Source organism: Fusarium solani (genome assembly GCF_023522795.1).
Source record: "Fusarium solani strain SB1 chromosome Unknown bctg00000006, whole genome shotgun sequence".
Lineage (NCBI taxonomy): Eukaryota > Fungi > Ascomycota > Sordariomycetes > Hypocreales > Nectriaceae > Fusarium > Fusarium solani.
The window spans coordinates 1,359,268-1,379,108 of record NW_027072151.1 but is presented as its reverse complement, the minus strand read 5'-3'; the positions used below and the strand labels follow the sequence as shown (position 1 = coordinate 1,379,108).

General features: G+C 52.6%; 9 protein-coding genes across 9 annotated transcripts; 4 read left to right on the top strand and 5 right to left on the bottom strand.

The window, feature by feature from the left end:
• Positions 1-754: 754 nt before the first annotated feature.
• Positions 755-2,619, top strand: MRS44_010153 (uncharacterized protein; the record flags this gene model as incomplete). Its single annotated transcript, XM_046269943.2, has 2 exons — positions 755-1,755; positions 1,803-2,619. 2 exons carry the CDS (start codon positions 755-757, stop codon positions 2,617-2,619), a joined length of 1,818 nt encoding a protein of 605 aa, XP_046131402.1.
• A 1,286-nt stretch (positions 2,620-3,905) lies between these two features.
• MRS44_010152 (uncharacterized protein) lies at positions 3,906-5,123 on the bottom strand (the record flags this gene model as incomplete). Its single annotated transcript, XM_046269944.2, has 1 exon — positions 3,906-5,123. The coding sequence occupies one exon, from the start codon at positions 5,121-5,123 to the stop codon at positions 3,906-3,908; it is 1,218 nt and encodes a 405-aa protein (XP_046131403.2).
• Positions 5,124-6,029: 906 nt separating this feature from the next.
• Positions 6,030-6,421, top strand: MRS44_010151 (ribosomal protein P2; the record flags this gene model as incomplete). Its single annotated transcript, XM_046276503.2, has 2 exons — positions 6,030-6,188; positions 6,248-6,421. 2 exons carry the CDS (start codon positions 6,030-6,032, stop codon positions 6,419-6,421), a joined length of 333 nt encoding a protein of 110 aa, XP_046131404.1.
• A 1,266-nt stretch (positions 6,422-7,687) lies between these two features.
• On the bottom strand, positions 7,688-8,836 carry MRS44_010150 (uncharacterized protein; the record flags this gene model as incomplete). Its single annotated transcript, XM_046276504.2, has 4 exons — positions 7,688-8,197; positions 8,252-8,356; positions 8,408-8,599; positions 8,651-8,836. 4 exons carry the CDS (start codon positions 8,834-8,836, stop codon positions 7,688-7,690), a joined length of 993 nt encoding a protein of 330 aa, XP_046131405.2.
• Positions 8,837-10,041: 1,205 nt separating this feature from the next.
• On the bottom strand, positions 10,042-11,660 carry MRS44_010149 (uncharacterized protein; the record flags this gene model as incomplete). The annotated part of the gene is made up of 4 exons (XM_065620016.1): positions 10,042-10,235; positions 10,282-11,388; positions 11,439-11,573; positions 11,627-11,660. The coding sequence occupies 4 exons, from the start codon at positions 11,658-11,660 to the stop codon at positions 10,042-10,044; spliced, it is 1,470 nt and encodes a 489-aa protein (XP_065476205.1).
• A 528-nt stretch (positions 11,661-12,188) lies between these two features.
• On the top strand, positions 12,189-13,756 carry MRS44_010148 (uncharacterized protein; the record flags this gene model as incomplete). Its single annotated transcript, XM_046272131.2, has 4 exons — positions 12,189-12,322; positions 12,372-12,543; positions 12,593-12,979; positions 13,028-13,756. The coding sequence occupies 4 exons, from the start codon at positions 12,189-12,191 to the stop codon at positions 13,754-13,756; spliced, it is 1,422 nt and encodes a 473-aa protein (XP_046131407.1).
• Positions 13,757-14,318: 562 nt separating this feature from the next.
• MRS44_010147 (uncharacterized protein) lies at positions 14,319-16,152 on the top strand (the record flags this gene model as incomplete). Its single annotated transcript, XM_065620015.1, has 8 exons — positions 14,319-14,500; positions 14,554-14,670; positions 14,722-14,867; positions 14,972-15,098; positions 15,174-15,414; positions 15,465-15,599; positions 15,649-15,809; positions 15,861-16,152. 8 exons carry the CDS (start codon positions 14,319-14,321, stop codon positions 16,150-16,152), a joined length of 1,401 nt encoding a protein of 466 aa, XP_065476204.1.
• Positions 16,153-16,405: 253 nt separating this feature from the next.
• On the bottom strand, positions 16,406-17,649 carry MRS44_010146 (uncharacterized protein; the record flags this gene model as incomplete). Its single annotated transcript, XM_065620014.1, has 3 exons — positions 16,406-16,751; positions 16,808-17,347; positions 17,408-17,649. The coding sequence occupies 3 exons, from the start codon at positions 17,647-17,649 to the stop codon at positions 16,406-16,408; spliced, it is 1,128 nt and encodes a 375-aa protein (XP_065476203.1).
• A 316-nt stretch (positions 17,650-17,965) lies between these two features.
• On the bottom strand, positions 17,966-19,794 carry MRS44_010145 (uncharacterized protein; the record flags this gene model as incomplete). Its single annotated transcript, XM_046276505.2, has 2 exons — positions 17,966-19,503; positions 19,566-19,794. 2 exons carry the CDS (start codon positions 19,792-19,794, stop codon positions 17,966-17,968), a joined length of 1,767 nt encoding a protein of 588 aa, XP_046131410.2.
• Between the last annotated feature and the right edge of the window lie 47 nt (positions 19,795-19,841).

Below are 19,841 nucleotides of genomic sequence, written 5' to 3'. Positions count from 1 at the left end.
CGTGAGACTCACTCCAGAGTCACTATATGTGTCGAGACTTTCTGATATCTTGCTCTAAAGCATCGGAATATTTGTCAAGTGTCATAAGAAAGAGGTTCTTCGTCCCATGGGTGTCTCAGCGACCCAAACACTTTGAGTGGTTGACTGCACTAAAGAAACGGCCTTGGTCCCGGCAGAAAAAGAATGCCGCTGGCGCTAACCCTCTTGGAGCTAGCTCCCTCTCAGTCCCCGCCTCACCGCCTGCCAGAAAAGGGCCGACCCACCAGCTGCGATTGCGGTGTGCAGATAATTTCCAACAGCTTGTCGCAGTGGGCTTTTGGGGAAGGAGGGAGCTTTCACACTGCTCCGTCTCGGCCGTCATCGTGCCTTCCTTCTTTCCAGAGACGACGGGAATCAAACAAGCAGCTACGACCCTTGTCAGCTGCTGCCTTTTCTGAATCTCGGCGTTTGAACCGTATTTCTTCACTTCCTCTCTCTTCTCGGCGCTTATTTTGATCTCTCTTCCTTCTTCAACTCTACTGTGCGTAACCTTTTCGTTCTGCAGCCTCCGCGAACCCTTTTCCCACTCGACACGTCGACCACGAAATCTCCCATCGAGAAGCTATAAACACGCCCAGATCTTCCATCCCAACGGAGAAACGAACCATCGTGTGTCCTCGCTTGAAACATTATCGGTGAGGTCGAGTACTACCAGCGCAGACCTTCCCTACGCCCGCGAGACCCGAGACCCCTTCATCCAGCAACACTTTCCATCATGTCAGGCTACGGTTACGGCCCTCCTCCCCCGCCGCCATCGGCTTCTGCTCCCCCAAGCTATGGACCCCCAGCACCATCCTACCCCCAGCATGGCCAGGGCCGAGGCGGCTCCCATCATGGTAGAGGAGGACGCGGCGGCCACTACAATGGAGGTCGCGGTGATTACCACGGATCACCTCAAGGTCACTATGAGTACAGTGGTCAACCCTACCCTCCCCATCACAATGCTCCTCCATATGGAAGCTCCCACCCGCCGGCCGGGAGCTATCCACCACCGCAGCCCCAATGGGGACCTGAACATGGCCATCCTCCACCTCACGGGCATTCGCCCGCTCCCATGTCTTCCAACAACTACCACCCTAACTACGCTCCCCAGCCCTACCCTCCTTCTCAGTACCCGCAGCAGCCTCCGTATGGCGGCCCCCAGCCATACCCTTATCAAGGCCCTCCTCCCCCTCCTAACCAATCCCAGTGGGGTGGTCAAGGACAACCGCCTCAGAACCACTACGGCAATGGCAGGCCACGAGGTGGCTATAGTGACCGTGGCGGACCGAAGCCTCCAATGAACGGCCCCATTCGCCCTGGGTATGAGCATGAAGGAATGGCACCACCTGTTAACGGTTATGGCCAGCCATATCCTCACGATCCTCGGGCACCCCCCTATCCCCCAGCGCAATACCCCTACCCTGGCCCTCCTCCGCCTCCTGGACCACCTCACCAGGATGGCTACTATGGCCACAATCGCCGCGGTCGAGGTGGCTTTAGAGATGGGAACTCTCGAGGACGTGGAGGCTACCACGGAAACGACAAGTCCCGCCATCACAACAAGTCTGGCCACAATGACTCCAACCACAACAAGCCTGAACCTCCTACCTTGGGTAAGAAGAAGAAGCGGAAGATGAACACGTTGGGTTTGACTCCTGGAATGGACTCGGAGTCTGAGGACGACGAGGGAGAAGAGAAGATCTTGACTGATTTGATCGGGCAAGAGACCATCCAGTAAGTGGCCAAGCCATTTCCCACTGACTCCTCCTAACTTTTTGCAGGATTCAAGATGTCGCGGCGTTCTTGGCGGAACGAAAGAAACATTTCCCTACAAAGGCCCGTGTTGAGGCTAAGAAGGCTGCCGAGCTGGCACAAAACGGCGAAGACAAGGCTTCCTCGCTGGAGAAACAGGCCGACAAGCTCCGGCGACAGCTTCGCAAGGTTGAGTCGTCGATCAAGCGAAAGCGTGAACAAGGGGATGAGGGTGATGAGATGAGAGATCCGTCCGAAGAGTCTTCAGATGACGAGCCAGAAGTCATGTCTACTCGTTCCCACGTCGCTCCTCCACCACCTCCTCCCGCAAAGAAAGCCGACGTTTCCAAACACTGCAAATATTATTCCACTGGTGGAACATGCGGCAAGAAGGGCAAGTGCCGCTTCGTTCATGATCCCGAGGTCCGAGAGGCCGCCATGAAGGAACGCGAGGCCAACAATGGACGTCTGACTATTCAGCAACGCTTGATCCTCAACGACAAGGAGCAGGAAGACCTCACGGTTCTTCAGTCCATCGATTACCTCCGGAAGAAGGGAGCGATAGAAGCGGTCGAGCCATCCGAGGTCAAGGACGAAGGCACCAAGAAGGTCAAGGCCGAGCTTCCCGCGCAACCTCCTCCGTCCAGTTTGCTCCCCGATGCCCCGGCTTCCCTCCCTCCCCCTCCAGTCAAGCGGGAGCCTGCTTTGCCTCGTCGCAACCCACCACCTTCCATTGTTCCCGGCGACAATAATAGCAGCCAAGGAATAAAGCACTATCAAGGCTGGCTGCTGAGGCCTTATGGAAGCACCAACGGCAAGTCATCCAAGAGCGATGATCTGCCGTGAGAGTCAAGGCCTACCATAATCACCTCTCAACCCGGACTTAGGACCATGTGGATGGCCTGCCAGGAGTCGTTTTCAAGTTCCGAAAATGGATAGTTACCAACGGATGGACGTTCCCTATCCTGCCCCTTTTGTTTGAATAGTGTATGAGTACGATGGTCGGTTACTGACTTGAGCTTGACGTGCGGGTTACTGCCTATAGTGGGCTCCGTGTCGAGGATCAAGTGCCTGAAGTCGGTTGAATCCGGTGGTTGGAGCTTCAGTTTGGAGCCTTCCGGTGATCGACCCCCTTTGGTTTTCTTATCTGGGCCAATTTTTACGGTTGGGTTTTCTAGGCACAGGCGTTGAGCTAATCTCTGGTCACTAATGGCGTCTAGTTCCTAGACATGTTTGGAATGGGAAAACTACCTATGTTTGTGCTTTCACTGTGTCCTCCTGCTTATGAACGTGTGTCGATGAGATGCTTCCAGTGGGTAGTTGCAAAGTGGCGACTCACACTCATGCGTGAAGACTTTACCAAGCGGAAATAACATGTCATACGCGAGTGCGTTACAAACTTGATACCATTATTGCTAAACAAAGAACTACATGAGGTGATAGATGGCCACTCTGCAGCTGTTGGTGGTGTTGAGAAGAGGCTCGAACACTTGTAACAAGAGAGGGGAGGGAGGCTTGGTCGGGAGCTCAGACAGAAGCTGTAGCAGCTCAGCCCGTAGGATTTTACAATTACGTCTAGACAAGATACCATTCTGAAGCGTCATCCAGTGTACGTGCCCGTACCTATCTACAGCCCCGTCCTCGCCAGTGTTCCCTTTGAAAAGCCACCCGTGATCCCCGATCTGGGTTCCCTTCGCCATCCGAGCCCCCCGCCCCGTCTTGACCAAAACCATGCAGCCGCCCCCTTTAAGACTGTGTGCGACGAAAAAAATCAAAAAGGAGAAAAAGGGGAGGAAAGATGACAACTCCGTCGCTAATGTGGTCCCTATTGCGTGTGGAATAGACGCGGCAAGGGAGAAAAAGCAGCAAGAAAAAAGCCGTTGTAGTAGGGGAGAGCAAGAAAAGCACATCTCATAAAACGCCTCCGTTTCCGAGTCCTCGACCGTTGCTCGCGTTGTTGTGAAGTATTGTTTTGGGTGGGTAAGTGTGTGATGATTGAAGAACCAAAGACTGGAGTAGAGTATCTCGATCAAAAACCTCATCGAGATGTACCATGTGAGGCGTGAACGTCGCCCAATGGCCTCCCTGTCCAAGAGATAACGTTGAGAGAAGATATAACAAGGGAAGCTGGATCATCGACGTCGAGCACGAAGTGCTTCCAAGGCTGCTTGACGCTTGCGCGCCTCCTTATCGGCCTTGAGTTTCTTCTCAAGTCGCTCCTCTTCAATATCCTCCCGTCGAGCAATCTGCTCTGCTCGGCGTTCTTCGATATCGAGCTCGTCCATACCGGCCTCCATGTCCGAGGACCCGTCAGACGCATAATCATATCGGGGTCCGCCGTCGTCCTCTTCCTCGTCGTCGTAATCAATGAAATCGTCCATGTCTTCGTCGTACTCGTCTTCGAAACGTGACTTTGAACGTGCCGGACGAGGAGCCCGTGGAGCGCTGAGTAACGCTCCACCGCGAGGGGTATCCTTCTTCTTGGTGGCATTCCCGGGCCTCGGTCTTGCTGTGCCGGTGTATCCCGTGGTTGCCGTGACGGCCTTCTTCACCTTCTTTTCTTCCTCGGCAGCCGCTGCGGCTCTGCCAGAAGCCTTGCCTCCAGCCGCCTTGCCCCGTTCTGTCTTTGCCGGAGGCGGGGCCTTGCTGTCACGGCCGTTACGTGGATCTCTGCTTTGTCCATTCACAGGTGTGCCATTCCGTTGGCCTGGCTTAGCCGTGCCGGAGTAGCCTGAAGGATGACTTGGCCTCGCTGGCTTCTTGGCGTCTCGAGGGTCTGCCTTTGCTGCCTTGGCCTCCTCTTTCTCCCTCTTGATATTGCCACCCTCGACCTTCTTGTGCTGGATCTTACCGACCTGACCCATCGTGGCCTGGGCCCGTTGAGCCCGAGCCAGAATCTCAGCGAAAGAACCCTTTTTCGGTGGTGCACCACGGGCGGCGGGGGGCGCGTTCGAGGGGCCGGGGGACGGCCTGCTGGGAGGGGCAGGCTTCGAGATCCGATTACCCCCGTTCATGGGTCTCGATGACAAAACATTGGGTTTTGAACCCCCGCCATTTATCGGATTTGATGGCCGCTGGGAAGGCGTCGGTCTGTCGAGCGGGCGTGATGGTTGAGTCGGTCTCGAGGATGTCTCGTTAGGGCGGGGTCTGGGCGGCTGCGATGTCCGTGGTGCCACTGTGGTAGATAGCGTCGTGACTCGAGGCGCCTTGGGGACGAACGGGCGAATGTCATCGTCGGCCTTCCTCTTGGGCAGAGTATTCGATCGTGCGAGGTTCTGTGCGGGGGACGGCGACGCCCCATCGTCGCCGCCGCTGATCTGGGCGAGGAGGTCTCCGATCTTGAAGGCCATGGTCAACGTTTTTTCCTTGGGGTGCAAGATTGGCCACCGGGTCAGTCACTCACCGGCATCGCGTCAGAGATGAGCCAGAGAAGGGCTATATGTGGAGGAGATCCCTCAGAGTAAGAGAGGAGCAAGCAAGCTCGTGCGTGAATTGTGAGTCATTGAGCGGACGGCAAAGTTTGTCGGGCTCTGGCTCTTGTCTGCTGTCGTCAGGAACTTTGAAGTCTTGCAAACAATGTGAGACTCAAGCGTTCTTGGTGGCGGGAGGCGCAGAGGCGACAGATGGCTTGTTCGAGGTCGAATCGGCCCAAAACTTGCAACCAAGACACCTGGAGCTCAGGCGATCACAAAACTGCAAAGGGGAAAATCATACAGTTGCGTGAAGAACAAAGAATCAGTGACAGCCAACCTTTATGGGCGAAGGAGGAAATCAGGGAAAACGCCACACCGGAGCGCGGCGCCAGGACACGTGACCCATATCCCGGCACGAGGCAGGCTGCCGGTGTGGCGGTGCGCGCGATGGACGAACAGAGCGGGACCCGCGGACCACGGCAGGTGACTTTTTCCGAGCAGCCCACAGAACAGCAGAAGGCACAGGGGATCCCCGCAGCCCCGCCCTAAAAATTCGGCTAGCAGCCCACAGGATCAAAATTGGCCTTGAACTTCGTCACGCCGTGAACTTTTTCTACCTTGTCACACCGAAAACCATAACCAAAGGACTCGAAGGCTTCAGTCTCCGCCCAACTTGCGGTTAAATTGATTGATTTCTCGTGTTCTCCTCTGACTCCAGATGTAAGTATTTAATCCTGTTGCGCGCTGGTTCCCCGCCGTCGAGTTTTACTCCTGTCGCAAAGCGCAAACTCCAAACTATCCAACCCACAGCTCTAACGCGCTCGACCAGAAACCACATTCAAAATGAAGCACCTCGCAGCTTACCTTCTCCTCACCCTCGGCGGCAACGCCTCTCCCTCTGCCGCCGACATCAAGGCCGTTCTCGAGTCCGTCGGTATTGAGGCTGACGACTCCCGCCTCGAGACCCTGATCTCCGAGCTCAAGGGCAAGGACATCCAGGAGGTATGCCAACCTGATCTACAACACCATACGCACACAACATGCTAACAATTCTACTCTAGCTCATTGCTGAGGGCTCTGAGAAGCTCGCTTCCGTTCCCTCCGGCGGTGCTGGTGGTGCCGGTGCCGGTGGTGCTGCCGCCGGTGGTGCCGCCGCCGAGGAGGCCAAGGAGGAGGAGAAGGAGGAGGAGGCTGAGGAGTCCGACGAGGACATGGGCTTCGGTCTCTTCGACTAAGCGGTCTATCTATAAAGACTCGCACGGTTACGACACCTCACGAATTTCGGAGAAGCTTACGCGCACAACGGGTTGTTGGTCGATTCCTACATGTCTTTTTTCGGCGTGCAAGGATTGGCTGCTCATGGCTGGATTGGGTCTCTCTAAGGATGGGATAGATACGGCATGGGGAATTAAAAAAGGCGGTTCGGCTCTTCGAATATCTGGTCCCAGTTCATTGTGAATGTCGTTGCGTGTGTGGCATCCTTGCCATCCCTCAGGTCAATCGTGACGGCGAAGGTGTATCGCCGTCTACGCCCTGCCATAAGGTATAGGGTTATTAACCTCGACTACTATACGACTGTCGCCGTCACAACTTCTCGGCGTCATCGTGTTCCCATGCGGACCCAGTAACCCAGCTTGAGTTTTCTAGCAACAGCACAATCAACTAGTCTACCTGGAGCGTACGTAGCATTCAAACAGCTCGGTAAGGTGTTACGCCGCCGTTTGCCTCTTCGTGGTTGTTGGCATGGGTGAATATTGCTGGCCTGAGGGGGTTAACATTGCAGTGAAGGCAAGCGCCACTTGCATAAGCGAGAAACAGGGGCAATGACAAGCGTCAACATGGCTATTCCGGGCTTCATAAGCGTAAGGGCCCTGGTCAGCTGAGGCCGAGTCAGCAACTCTTTGTTTGTCAGAATGAAATGGGAAAGCTTGGTTTTCGGTAAGTAGCCTTTCCGGTAATCTATTCTGTCCTCGTGATTGAGGATGATGAAACTCAAAGAGGCTTTTCTCATTTGCAAGTATTGACCAAAACTACCTACATACAAATGGACTAATATTAGATTCCATGAGAAAGAGTCTGGCAAACTCGGCATCAGACAGTTACTCGTGATATCGCCAAGATGAGTTGCGTATGCAAACTGCCATGTAACACCAAAGACAACCAACACAATCGAACAAAAGAGACTCCCAACTTTGAACGCCGCAACCTTCCAAACCTCTAATATGTGCACATGCCTTCGATCTACTTGGCCGGACGGTAGCCAGTCTCTTCACCCGCCCATGAAAACACTTGTGATCGCCCGTTATTGTTATAATTCGGCAATGGCGAGTTCCCGGGATTCGTAGAAGCAGGAAGCTCAGCGGGTGCAGTTTGCTCCGGGGGCTTCGGCGTCGTGCCACCCTGCGAGGGTGAAGGCGCGGGATGCTGCGTATAAGTGTCACTGCTGGACGCCGCCCGGGTTAGCAAACACAGCCACACGGAAGGGAGAAGAGAGAAACTCACTAGTACGACCCTATCGTTCCGTCCTGAGTTTGGGCTTGTGCTACCATTGCTGCCAGTGCGGCCGGGTGCGTTCCGTAGCCGACGGATTGGTGAGGGCTCATGGGTGGGCTTTGGCCGAAGGGGGCTGCTACTACGCCAGGTAATGGTTTATTCACATCCCAAGGAGATCCCGTAGGATTGGGAGAGTTGAATTGTGTTTCTGCGACTGGAGGGTTGGGAGTACCACGGAAACTCTTTCGGTATGCCTTGTCGAAGCCGCCTCGTCTACCGCAGAGGTAGAGCAGGGCGCCGGCCAAGAGTAGCACTGCAGCACTTCCAATGGCGATACCGGCAATGGCACCAGGGGAAAGGTTGGATGATGTGTCGTCGTCATCGTCTTCTCGATCTGATTCTTTGGGGCTCGCAGTCTCAGTGGGGAGGTCTTCGGTAGGCCATGGCTCTCCGGGGAGTAGCTGGTAGTCGACGTCCTTGGCCTTTTCGAGCCACATGTCGAGGGTTTCGTTCTTGGACTGTCCATTTGTTAACAATCATTCGCTATTAGAAAGGACACAAAGAGTCCTTACAGGATTCACCACGCCCATCATGTGCCATTTTACGCAAGATCCAGGTGCGCCACAGTAAAAGAAGATGGGATCGGTATTGTTGACTCGAACTCGGAATCGGGGAGCCTGAGCATGTCAATATCAGGGTGAGTAGTAACTGGACGAGTATTCACTCACATCATCAGTGATGGCCTGAACCTTCTGGGCACCACTGGAAAACCCTTGTTTGTTTAGGCCAGCGTATTCGTAGGGGATACACGGTTGCTCAAAGTCTCCTCGGATGATCCAGTGCCCGCTGGGATAGAAGCGCCATTCGATTATGTCGCCAACCTTTGCTTCGACTTCAGCAGGGGTAAACTTGTGTCCAGACTATGAAGCCATCAGCAAGATGTATCTTCTCATACACTCGATCTAACCCACCGCTCCGACATTGACTGTGTGAGTTGTCGCCCCTGAAGCCGAAGCAGTTGTTGCAGCCTCAGCAACTGTCGACGTGGCCTCGAGGGTCTCTGTCAGAAAGCCAGACACGGTAGGAGCCTCAGGTCCTCCAGCGGCCCATACCGTCGCGAGGAGGGCCGGGAGTATAACGAAGGGACTCGGCAGCATTGTAACAAGATCACTCGGATCTGATCTGTCCAGAACAAGCCTTGTGGATAGCAAGCAGATTATTCAAAGCATGAGAGAACTGACAGCACGAGGAAAGAAGAAGAGGAAGGAAGGACAGAGGAACACGGGAGCTGAGTCATGAAGCATTTTATCACTACGTGGACACGAGCGCAGGACAAAGAGGGTGTACGAGGGGGGCGGAATGACAGCTGAAGTTGGTGAACCCCCCCCTCTTTCGCTCTGGGGCTGAGGGAGACCACCTGGATTTGCTCGTGGACATCTGTGCTTCCCAGTGAGGCGCTGCATTTGGCTGCATTCGATCCTGCTGAGAGATGCAATTAGCATGAGTGCTTTTCTTGGAAGGGCTCGTGGTGGTGCATGGCCGTATCCAGCCACCAGCAGGGAGGGAACAAAGGAACTCGAGGATTCAGCGAGTCTTTTGGGTCATGCAACCACTCTAACATATTTGACTTGTTGGAAAGTTCTTGGACTTGCGAGTTTCAGGGTACAGCACTGGCCAGAATGCCAACCTTAACCCTTTGTTGGTGAAGTCCGAAACTTGAAGGCCAAGTTTCCTCTCCAAGCCTGAGAAACCTAATCATGGAAAACTAAAGTGAAAACCAGTGAGTGCTCAGCCTGGCCAAGATCTCGGCTAGAGTGAGATAACTAGATTTGGCTCTCAGCAGCAACACAGTCAGCAACTTCTTATGGTTATGCGTCGCTGGGTAGCACTCGGGGGTGTCAGCCTCAGCCATGAAGGTTGTAAGCGGGCAACTTTTTTGTTGGAGTTGCAGCGTCAGCATTGATTTTGATGGGTGAAAGTCACTGCCAAGCCATGCAAACACGGGCACTAGATTGCTTTAAGGTTGTTTCCGATACAACTCCATGCCTCCAATCGAGTTGTTCCTGTCTAACCGACAACACCATCTTGGGTAGTTGACAGAAACATGGGTACATTTCAAGATACTCTGTCCATAAAATGTGTTCATCTATTTTGACATCTCTTCTTCAAACCCCTGGTCCACCACATGCCTGTCCTCCTCTCGCAGCCTTATATCCCCCTACACCCGAGGAACCTCCACAGCAAGACAAATCACCACGCCGTGACACGTTTCAAATGCAACGTCTTGTCCCGCAAATCATAGCAGAAATCGGAAGGAGCATATACCCCTCCTTATCGACGCCCTATGAGGCTCAAGTCGGCCCTACCACTTGAGGTCTTCGGGAGTGGCCAGCTTCTGCTTGGCCCACACCCTCTCATTTGATAGAGTGTTGTGTAGGATCCTCTCCTTTTGCTCTTTTGTAGGAGTTCGCCATCGCCAGAATTGCGTGTACTTATTCTCCTTTCCTTCCAATACATCTACAACATACTCGCCCAAAACGGGCAAGAACTTGAAGCCTACAACCTGTAAGCGCCAAATCTCCAACTTGTGCAGATAACTCACCATGAAAGCTTCCACCAGTGACGACCAAAAGACCTTCAGTCTCCGGTACGCGATCGATTACAAAGTCGAGATCAACAGTGTCTGCATACCAGCACATCTTTACCGCAGTGATCTCTGCCCCGACCAGATCTGGCAGATTCTCCCTCACAAAGTCCTTGGTCTCTGCGATCGGAGAAAGCGGTGGCCCTCGCTTCTCTGCCTCTTCAGCAGTTGCTGGGGCTGAGAAGGGTGCTTCCGAGTCCGTGTCTGATGGGTTTGTCCATTTCAGAGAGCGATACGAGATTTTGAGAATGCCGTTTCCTACTTGGGTCAGTCCTGCAACACAAAGAACAAAGCGCGAGCCGTATAGTAGGAGAAAATAAGGAAAAGCATCAAAGAACTCACTGTCCAAAGGGAACCCGGTAAGTCCTCCACTCTCTGAACTACCAGCATAGTTCCAAGCCCAGGTAGGAAATACATCAGCGCGATACCGATGCTGCAAATGCTCAGGCACTTTGATAAAGACAAAGTTGCCAGCCGTGGTCGTCATGAAGCTCTTCAGCTCCGGCACGATGAGAGGAGAAAACGGGCCCGCAGCAACAATGACCAAGTCCGCAAAGTGACGCTTCCCATCCTTGGTCACGATCCCGACGACCCGACGAGCGTCTTTGTCGTCTCTAATCAAGGACGATAGCTCACCCTTGTCTCCAAAGTAGGTCTCTGCGCCTCCCTTTTCTATGAGGTCAAGAGCGTACTTGCATGCCAAGTCGGCGTTTGCCAGCCCTGCGTTGGAGTCAAAGACGCCGTCAAGGGCAAGACCTCGACTGCGTCGTTGAAACTGATCAAGACGGGCACCGCCCCATCCATCGGCCTCTGCTCTTTTGAGGTCTTGGTCTGAGTGCAGAAAGTACTGCGTGTGGCCTAGTCCAGCCTCGCTCATTGTCTTGAAGGTCTCAATATCGACGTCTTGAGGTCTGCCAATGTCTGTGAGGCGCGCCCAGCCGGTGTTTAGGAACAGTTCCTGGCCAGATTCCTTGTTCCATTGCTTCCATTTGTCTATGGCGCGGTTTGCTAGGTCTTGGAGTATGGCTGAGTCTCCGTACGCACTACGGATGACTTTGTGGCTATCTGATGGCAGCGTGTTAGCTTAACACAAGACTTGACAGCTAAACACTCACCAGATGAGGCCGAGTCACCCCCGTTGAAGGGGGAGTATTCTGAAGCATGATAGTCCTGTTTGTCGAATACCTTGATGTTTCGATAGCCGCGTTGTTGCAAGTGCAGCGCCGAGGAGAGCCCAAACACGCCGGCGCCTAGAAGTCATTATTACGAGATACTGAGCGAATGGATCAAGGTTTGGCTATACCAACAATGATAATTGAACTGGCTCGACTAGTCATTTTGATGAGCTTGAATATTGAATTCAGGTATTGCCAACCTCATTCAACTTCAGGTATTGCTGTAGGTGGGTTACGGGTATTAAGATCCCCTCAACTCGAGTGTAAGTCGACGGTAAAGATATCAAGAAACGCTAACCGAAGAGTCGTCTCGGAACTGGAGAATGCCATTTCGTATCTAGTTAGTCTCCATTGCGTGATCATAAACGGCGTCTATAAACCCCGGTTAACATTAGTTAACTGCAATCCTTCAACTCGTCTCCAAATCCCTTCATCATCTCCGGCCCTATGACTCAAGCCATCGGGTGCATGTAACCGTGGGCCTGATAAAACAACCCAGGGATCGAAGCTGTGGGGAAGTCGATGATGCTATTTCAGCTGCAGGTTGCGAATCTTTAAATCATCAAGGATTCGTCGTTTCTTTTCTCATTGTACGACGGTATCTTCCGGATATAAGACCGGTGATAAAGACGGCCCAATCAACTTTAGACACTCTCACACATTCCCCAATCCATCGCATCACGCTCCGACATGTCCACGGTCAAGAGCGTCGCCGTAATCGGCGCCGGTCCATCTGGGGCAGCAGCCGCAGAGGCCCTCAGGAGGAGCAACGCCTTTGACGTGATCAAGGTCTTTGAGCGGAGGGCTGAAGTTGGAGGGGCATGGTACGGCTTCAGTCTCGAGTTGAAGTTGTACTCGACTAACGATTAATAGGAACTTTGATCCAGATCCTGATGTACCGCCTGCTGATCCTATGGTTCATCCGAGTCTCGTAGATCCTCCTGTTCAGCCGCCTTCTACACTGCCAGCGCGAACACCAAAGCAACAGCTGCAAAGATGGACTACAGCACCAGTTTACGAGACTCTGACTACAAACGTCAACGTTGTATGTGATTTCGAAACAGCAAAAAGTTGTATTTTACTCATTATGACAGGATATCATGTCTTATACCTATGTTCACTTCTCCCAAGTTGACAAGACCCCCCCGGCCGAGGATACTGATCCCATGTTCCCCTCTGCAGCCCGTGTCTTGAAGTATATCCAGACGCTTCATGCGAGACATGCCGGCTTTCTTGTCTTCAACACAACCCTTGAAAAGGCCTCTAAGAAAGACTCAAAATGGGTCTTGACGTTGAGAAGGTCAGAGCCTAATGAGGATTATTGGTACGAAGAGTCATTTGATGCTCTTGTCGTAGCGACTGGTATCTACTGGGTTCCCAAAATTCCTTTAATACCAGGCCTCCAAGAGTACAATCGGAACTTTCCAGGTCGTGCCTTGCACTCCAAGTACTTTCGATCAGTTCAAGCTTATAAGAACAAGGTAAGTTGCCGCCGCTTACACTGTGAGAAAGCAGTTCTGACCCAACAGACTGTCATCATTGTCGGCAACGGCATCACCGCCCTAGATCTCATTCGTGATCTCATGCCCGTCGTATCCAGCCTCACCGTCTCCCATCGGAGCGTAAGCTGGATGTATCCTACTTCCTTGGAAGGGGTCGACGGAATATCGGTACGACCCGAGTTGAGCCATGTCGATCCAAACACAGGAGACTACTTCTTCAAGGATGGGGGCTCTCCGGTTCGACCAGATGCCATCATATTTGCCACGGGATACCACGTCTCATTTCCTTTCCTATCGCCGCCTCAAGCAGTTCATAATTTCGACCCAAAATTCACTGCAGACTGGGTCCCGGGAACATACCTGCACACTTTCTGGAGAGAAGACCCTACTCTCTCGTTTGTCGGCCTTGTTCAAAACAGCGTCTCCTTCAGAATCTTTGAATACCAGGCCGCACTGATAGCATCGTATCTCTCCGGAAAATCAAAGCTCCCCCCGATATCGGAAATGGAAGAGTGGGAAAAGAAGCGGCTCGAAGAGGTGGACCACAAGACGGCGCTCTTCCACTACAACAAGTACCCAGGCAGCGTCGAGTTCCTGAACCAGCTACACTCGATCCTCGCAGGCGCAGGCGGTGACAGCCTAGGCCTCTTGGAGTGGCAGGATGAGTGGACGCCGCGGTATCTCGCCGGGGTCAACGAACGTAGACGGCGTGTGGACAACTTGAAGACGCTTCACCTTCGGGGGTCGGTGATTTAGAGATAGACTATACCTAAACAAATATATAGAAGCCCGAGACTATACCCAAACTCACTGAGACGGCGTCTTTTCATCATGATTGGAAATCATACAGATTCCCACGAGTCAGCAGATAAATTTATTTCCGCGCATGCATGGATCCGAATATCTTCAAATTCCGGGGACCCAATGACGAGCGATAAGTCAACGACTCCATATCCCTCGCTTGGACCATCCATCTAGGACGTGAATCCTATGCTAGTAGTGATGCGGCAAGACTAGGCGCGCGAATCCACTTGGGCAGGGCCGTGTTATTCCCTGTTTAGATAGGAGTGAGCCCAGTTCGTTGGGAACCCCGTTGATCTATCCCATGTAACCTGGTCCAACAGCGGCGGGGAAGTGAGTTTTTGACGACTGGGTAGAGATGGCGTAATAGAGGGCCGGTATTAGCATGATTCATCTAGTCTCATACCATGTTCTTTGGTGTCGAACCGTTCGACAGGTGCATATATAGGATGTCCAGATATCATGAACAGCTTCCACAGTATGGCAGTGTCGAGATCATCGTTAAGCAAACTCAACAATGGCTTCATCTAAGGATATATCAGACCCTGTAGTGGTGTCAGACGTTCTCGAAGAAGGAGGCGTGAAACCTCATGTCGACGTCCACGAGGAACCTTCGATCGATCCTGAGGAGGAGAGGAGGGTTGTCCGAAAGATTGATCTTCGGGTCCTGCCTCTTCTTTTCTTCATGTACTTGTTCAAGTAAGTTTTCTCCTCGAGTTCTCTGAAATCACACAAGTCTAACTTTATATCAGTGCTCTGGATCGAAACAACTTGGGTGCTGCCAAGACTGATGGCATTGATGTCGATCTGGGGTTCACTAAATATGAGTACAACATTCTCGTCTCTGTATTCTATGTCCCATACTGCGCGTAGGTATAGGCCTCCTATCGTTCAAGGCGCAATTTTAACTTCGTCAATAGCTTGACTGTGCCTGCAAACATGCTCACCCGCAAGCTCTCAGCCAGATGGACACTGCCCTGCTACCTTCTCTTCTGGGGAACCACCGTGATTCTCTCACCAGCATGCAAGAACTTTGCCGGTCTCGCTGCTCTCCGAATTCTCTTGGGTATGGCAGAAGCCGGCTTCGGAGTCGGCGGTGTCTTCTACCTGACCCAGTGGTACAAGAGAGATGAGTTGGCAAAGAGAATCGCCCTGTTCTATGGTAGTCAGACCTTTTCGGGGCATTCTCTGGGTTGATCGCTTTCGGCCTGTTCCAGATTGACGGCTCGCTTCATGGCTGGCAGTACCTTTATCTGGTCGAGGGTGCTCTGACAATCACGATTGGGTTGATTGCTCTGTATGTTTCTATCCCTATTGCCTATCATAACCAAGTTGTGATTATATGTGAGGATATTTAAACTGACACATTTAGGGTCTTTCTACCTCACCCCCCTCACAAGGAGTCCTCATTCCTTACAGACCGGGAGCGAGAAATCTGCCGTCTCCGATCCCTCCGCGACGCCTCTCAAGCTGTGGGATCCAAGTTCCAGATCCGTGACTTCTTTGCCCCCTTAAGAGACTGGAAGCTCTGGGCCTGGGCGTTTATCGCCTTCTGCTTCGGGGTCACCAATGCATCTGTCGGAAACTTTACGCCTCTTATTGTTGCTAAGCTGGTGAGTAACATGAAAACACCTACTAAGCACTCCATCTAACACAAATAAAGGGCTACTCGGCTGTCAAGACCAACCTTTACACCGTTGCTCCTTACATGGTGTCTGCCGTGCTTCTCTTCAGCACTGCCATCAGCTCGGATTACTTCCGTGAGCGAACGTATCACTTGCTCTCAGCCTTCACACTGGTGAGTTCAAGGTAAATCATTCTTGAACTATTTACTAATATACCTATAGTCTTGTATCGGCTTCATTATTATTGCCTCGATTGATGTCGAAAGCCATATCGGCGTCGCCTACTTTGCAGTCTTCCTCATTGTTGGTGGTTGCTTCACTCCATCTATCGTGTTTCACTCGTGGCATCAAAACAACATTCTCTCCGAAGACAGGCGCGCGTTGTAAGTCCTTTCTACCGACTCTTGAGTATCTCTCATGCTAATCTCAGACAGTAACATTGCCTTCATCACCTTCTTCGGTAACGCAGCCGGCCTCGTCTCGAGCAACGTCTTCACTCCTGACAGCGCGCCAAAGTACATCCCAGCACTGGTCACCAACTACTCCTTCCTGGCTGCTGCGATAATTGTCACCATTCTTATGAGGCTGTGGATGCAGAGGCAGAATGATCTTCGGAACAAGGCCCAGGGAGTCAACTGGACGAGCGCCGACGTGCCGACTCATCTGCTGCTGGCTGGTGCTTCTGAGAATCCTCACGAGAACCCCAATTTTAGATTCGTGCTATAGGTTTGGTTCAGGGATGTGGGTAATAAAAGCATATAGAAGGCATCCTTCCATCACATCGAGTCAATTAGGTAGTCAACTTGCACCCCGACAGAGCCACTGACAACACTGCTTTCAACTGCTGTAACGCTGCAGTCTTGATCAAGTCTAAACTTTTATCATATGACCATGAGTCCTAGAAAATTCCATGCTGATCTTTTGTTGTACCGGCTCAGCTCAATACATTATCCCTATCCCGCCCCTATTCCTTAACGTCTCATCCTCGCGAATCGCCGCAAGCACGAACCAACGAGAACGCATCCAGACAAATCGTACCCCAAGTACTCCTTCCAGCGCACGAGATACCAACCCCCACAGAGCCGTCGGCCAGCGGCTTAAAGCGATCGGTGCGGTAATCGATCCAGTGAGGCGTATTGACGATTTGCCGTCTGGGCGGCGAGGCGCCTGTACCAGCAGCGCTGATGTAGTAGGTTGCGGGCCCCACGGCCGCCCCTACGTTGACTCGGCCAGAATATGAGAGGTAGTACTCCTTGGTCGGATCGAGTCCCTGAATCATCTGCATCGCCGTAAGACCTCCTCCGAGACCCGTGATGGTTGCACAGCTGTTTAGTAGGAGTGTCAGCTATAGTCCAAAAAACAGCCAAAGGGAGAAACCTACGCCATCATCGATCCGTCTTTGGTCTTGAAATCGTTTGTTCCTTGCTGGATAACCGAGCGGCTGCCAGTAACCTCCCAGGGACGTCCGGAGAATGTCATGCCGTTACTATTCGGATCCAGGTCTTCAAAGCTTGAGTTCAGCACCATGTTTCCGGTAGGGCAGATTTCAGATGCGGTTGTTGAAGTTGTTGAGGTCTCTGCCGTTGGAGAGCTCTCAGCTGTCGTTGAACTCTTGACTGTGGTCGAAGCAGCTGAGCTCTCTGTTGTTGTTCCTGTAGAGCTCTCAGCTGTTGTAGAGCTTTCGGTTGTCAACGTAGTTGAAGTCTCCGCCGCTGTTGAGCTCTCGGCTCTCGTCAAACTCTCAAAAGTCGCCGAGCTGTCCGCTTCTGTAGAGCTTACTGCCGTGGAGCTCTGCTCTGTTGATAAACTTTCCGTCGTGCTCAAGCTCTCTGTCACAGACGAACTCTCAGGTACTGACACATCAGAAGTAGACGTCAATATTCCAGAAGTGGTAGTCGAAGCCTCGGTCGTGGTCTGGGTACTGCCGAGAGTTGTGCTACTCTAGGAGTTTGTCGATCCAACTGCCGTCTTCGTCAATCACAGCCCTTTACTCATGTTATTGAAAGGTGCAGTACTTGAGAATGATAGCGCACGCGACGAGTTTGGTATACATGGCCCAGCGTTGGCCCTTAGGCCTGACAGGGCCACGAGGGCGACAGTAATAGCTTTACACAAAGGCATCTCGAGGCCTCGGTTACCAGAAGCTATAAAGCCAAAGTGTCTCATGAGGGCCATGAGGAAGGAGGGCGAGCAGAAGCTTAAATAGGAGTCTAGATCTCGCATCGTATAAACACCACTGATTCTCTCTCTCCTTGTATGAGCATCACTAGCTCGATCCAAGCGTCCTGTTCTAGAGCCCAGCTAGAGATAAAGCCAAGACATTTGGCAGATCAAAATCAGGTTAATTAGTCGTCACAAGGTTTTCTTATCCGCCATTGCTTTTGAAATCCATAGTCTCGTCCTTGTGGAGTTGCGACAAGCATGCTCAAGTTGGTGGCGTCCTTGCTGACTTTCAAAACTCTTAATATCAACGGGCACTCTATTTCGAGCTATTTATTTATCTTCACATGATGTACACTATTAGTCTGATATTACAAATCTATGACGTCTTGCTCTTCTTGGTCGTCTTTGTCGGAAAGAGATCAGATTCCTGAACAAGTTTCAACAAACACCAAAGATAGCAGATGATGAACCCAGCCGCTCCAATGCCAACATTGGCAACGACCCAGAGGTCCGGCTTGTCGACAGGGGGCACAGCCAGTGCGTCAACAACATGCCAGCCCACCATGGCGGCATAGAATATCCAATGGAGCAGAGCTGTTGCCCATTGGGCCCAGGCGGCTTGACCTTCCTGGAAATAGGCGCTCAAAGAGGTAGGTGGGAGACCAAGCAGATATGACCAAAGAAGGGTCAAGACTGCATACGGAACTCTCAAGTCAACTCGCTTGAGCAGGGGGAACATGGTCCAGGCTCCCAAAAGGTTGGCGAATCCAACCCAAGCCCGAGTATCCTTGCTCAATCCTTGCTTTCCAGCCAAGAGCAGTGTCATGGGCATGAGCGGCAACAGGACACTCTTCTCGTGAACCTGGTAGCTAAACAGGAAGAAGCCCCAAGCCGTGGCGGCAAACGCCAGGGGCAACGTTGTCTTTCTAGGTCGCAGGAACAGGATGATGTTGGGAGGGATAATAGAGGCAAGTGTCGCGCCGAGGGCCACCTTCTGAAGCAGAGCTGCTGGCCACTGGCGGAGCTTGATAACGACGTTGGCGGCACACCAGAAGTTGGCAACCTTGTCCTCGAACAGGCCACGAGCAAAGGGGAACACTCGGTGGATCATCTGGACCAGTTGCACAACGAGAGGGTAGTAAAAGGCCTTGGTGTCGAGAATTTCCGCAAGTTGGGGGAACAGGGGAAGAGGTGGTCGAGCTCCATCTGATTCCGCATATGGATCGATTCCCTGCTTCACATCATGAAGAGTGCCCAGGATCAGAGGCAATAAGAGAATGGCGAAGGAAATAATAGTAACGAGAGCAATGCCAAAGAGTCTGGTCGGGTTAATCCGAGGGAAGACGCATCGTCCAAGCAGGTAAGAAAAGGCGCTGAAGGCATAGTACAGAGCCATCTGCTTGAATCCCAGCGCTCCAACGAAGAAGACGGCAGCCCACTTGTAACGTTCGGCAATCATGCTGGACATGCTCGCAAGCACGAAACCCAGCATGACAGTGTTGTATTGGAAGTGGACATGATCAATGAGGATAGTCGAAGGCTGCATCAGAATGGCGACGAGCGCAAGCCAGGCGTTCCAGTTGGCAACCCCTTGGAGACGACTATATCGTCGCACAAAGACAATCGCAGCCGGGACGTAGATGAGGTATTCCGAGATTATGACGGTCGCCCTCATGAAAATCTTGAGGTTGGGGTCCTCGTTGCCTCGGGAGGCGAAGAGGGCGAACCACGAGGGGTCGATGAGAGCTCCGATCTTGCCCAGAACCCAGCTATGGTAGGCGGTCAGGGGAGGATAGTCGAGTCCCCACCACTGGAGATCGTGGAAATACCACTGCGATACGGGGAGTTGTGTCGTCACCTCCATCCAGTGTCGTTGCGCTTCGTAGTCTCCAAACATGGGCGGCTTGCGGTGACCTGCGAGGTAGTCCACGTTAGCATACGTGCTCGCGTGTCATGATATGATGGAAGCTACTCACCAGAATATCCCCATAATCCAGCAGCCCATCTAAACAGACCAACAACCATGAGAATCACGGGCAACACCTCCCAATGCGACGAAGAAGTGCGCGCCGGCCAGAGAAACGCGGCAAGGGGAAAAGCAGGCGTCCTCACCAGGGCCTCTGAGCGAGACGGCCTGTCGCCGCCATTGCCGGTCTTCTTGGTCCTGCGACGAGGCTTGTGCGGTGACGGAGAAGGGCCAGCCATTGTCACCGCGGGAACGAGGAATCCGTGGGAGAAGCGAGCGTCATCAA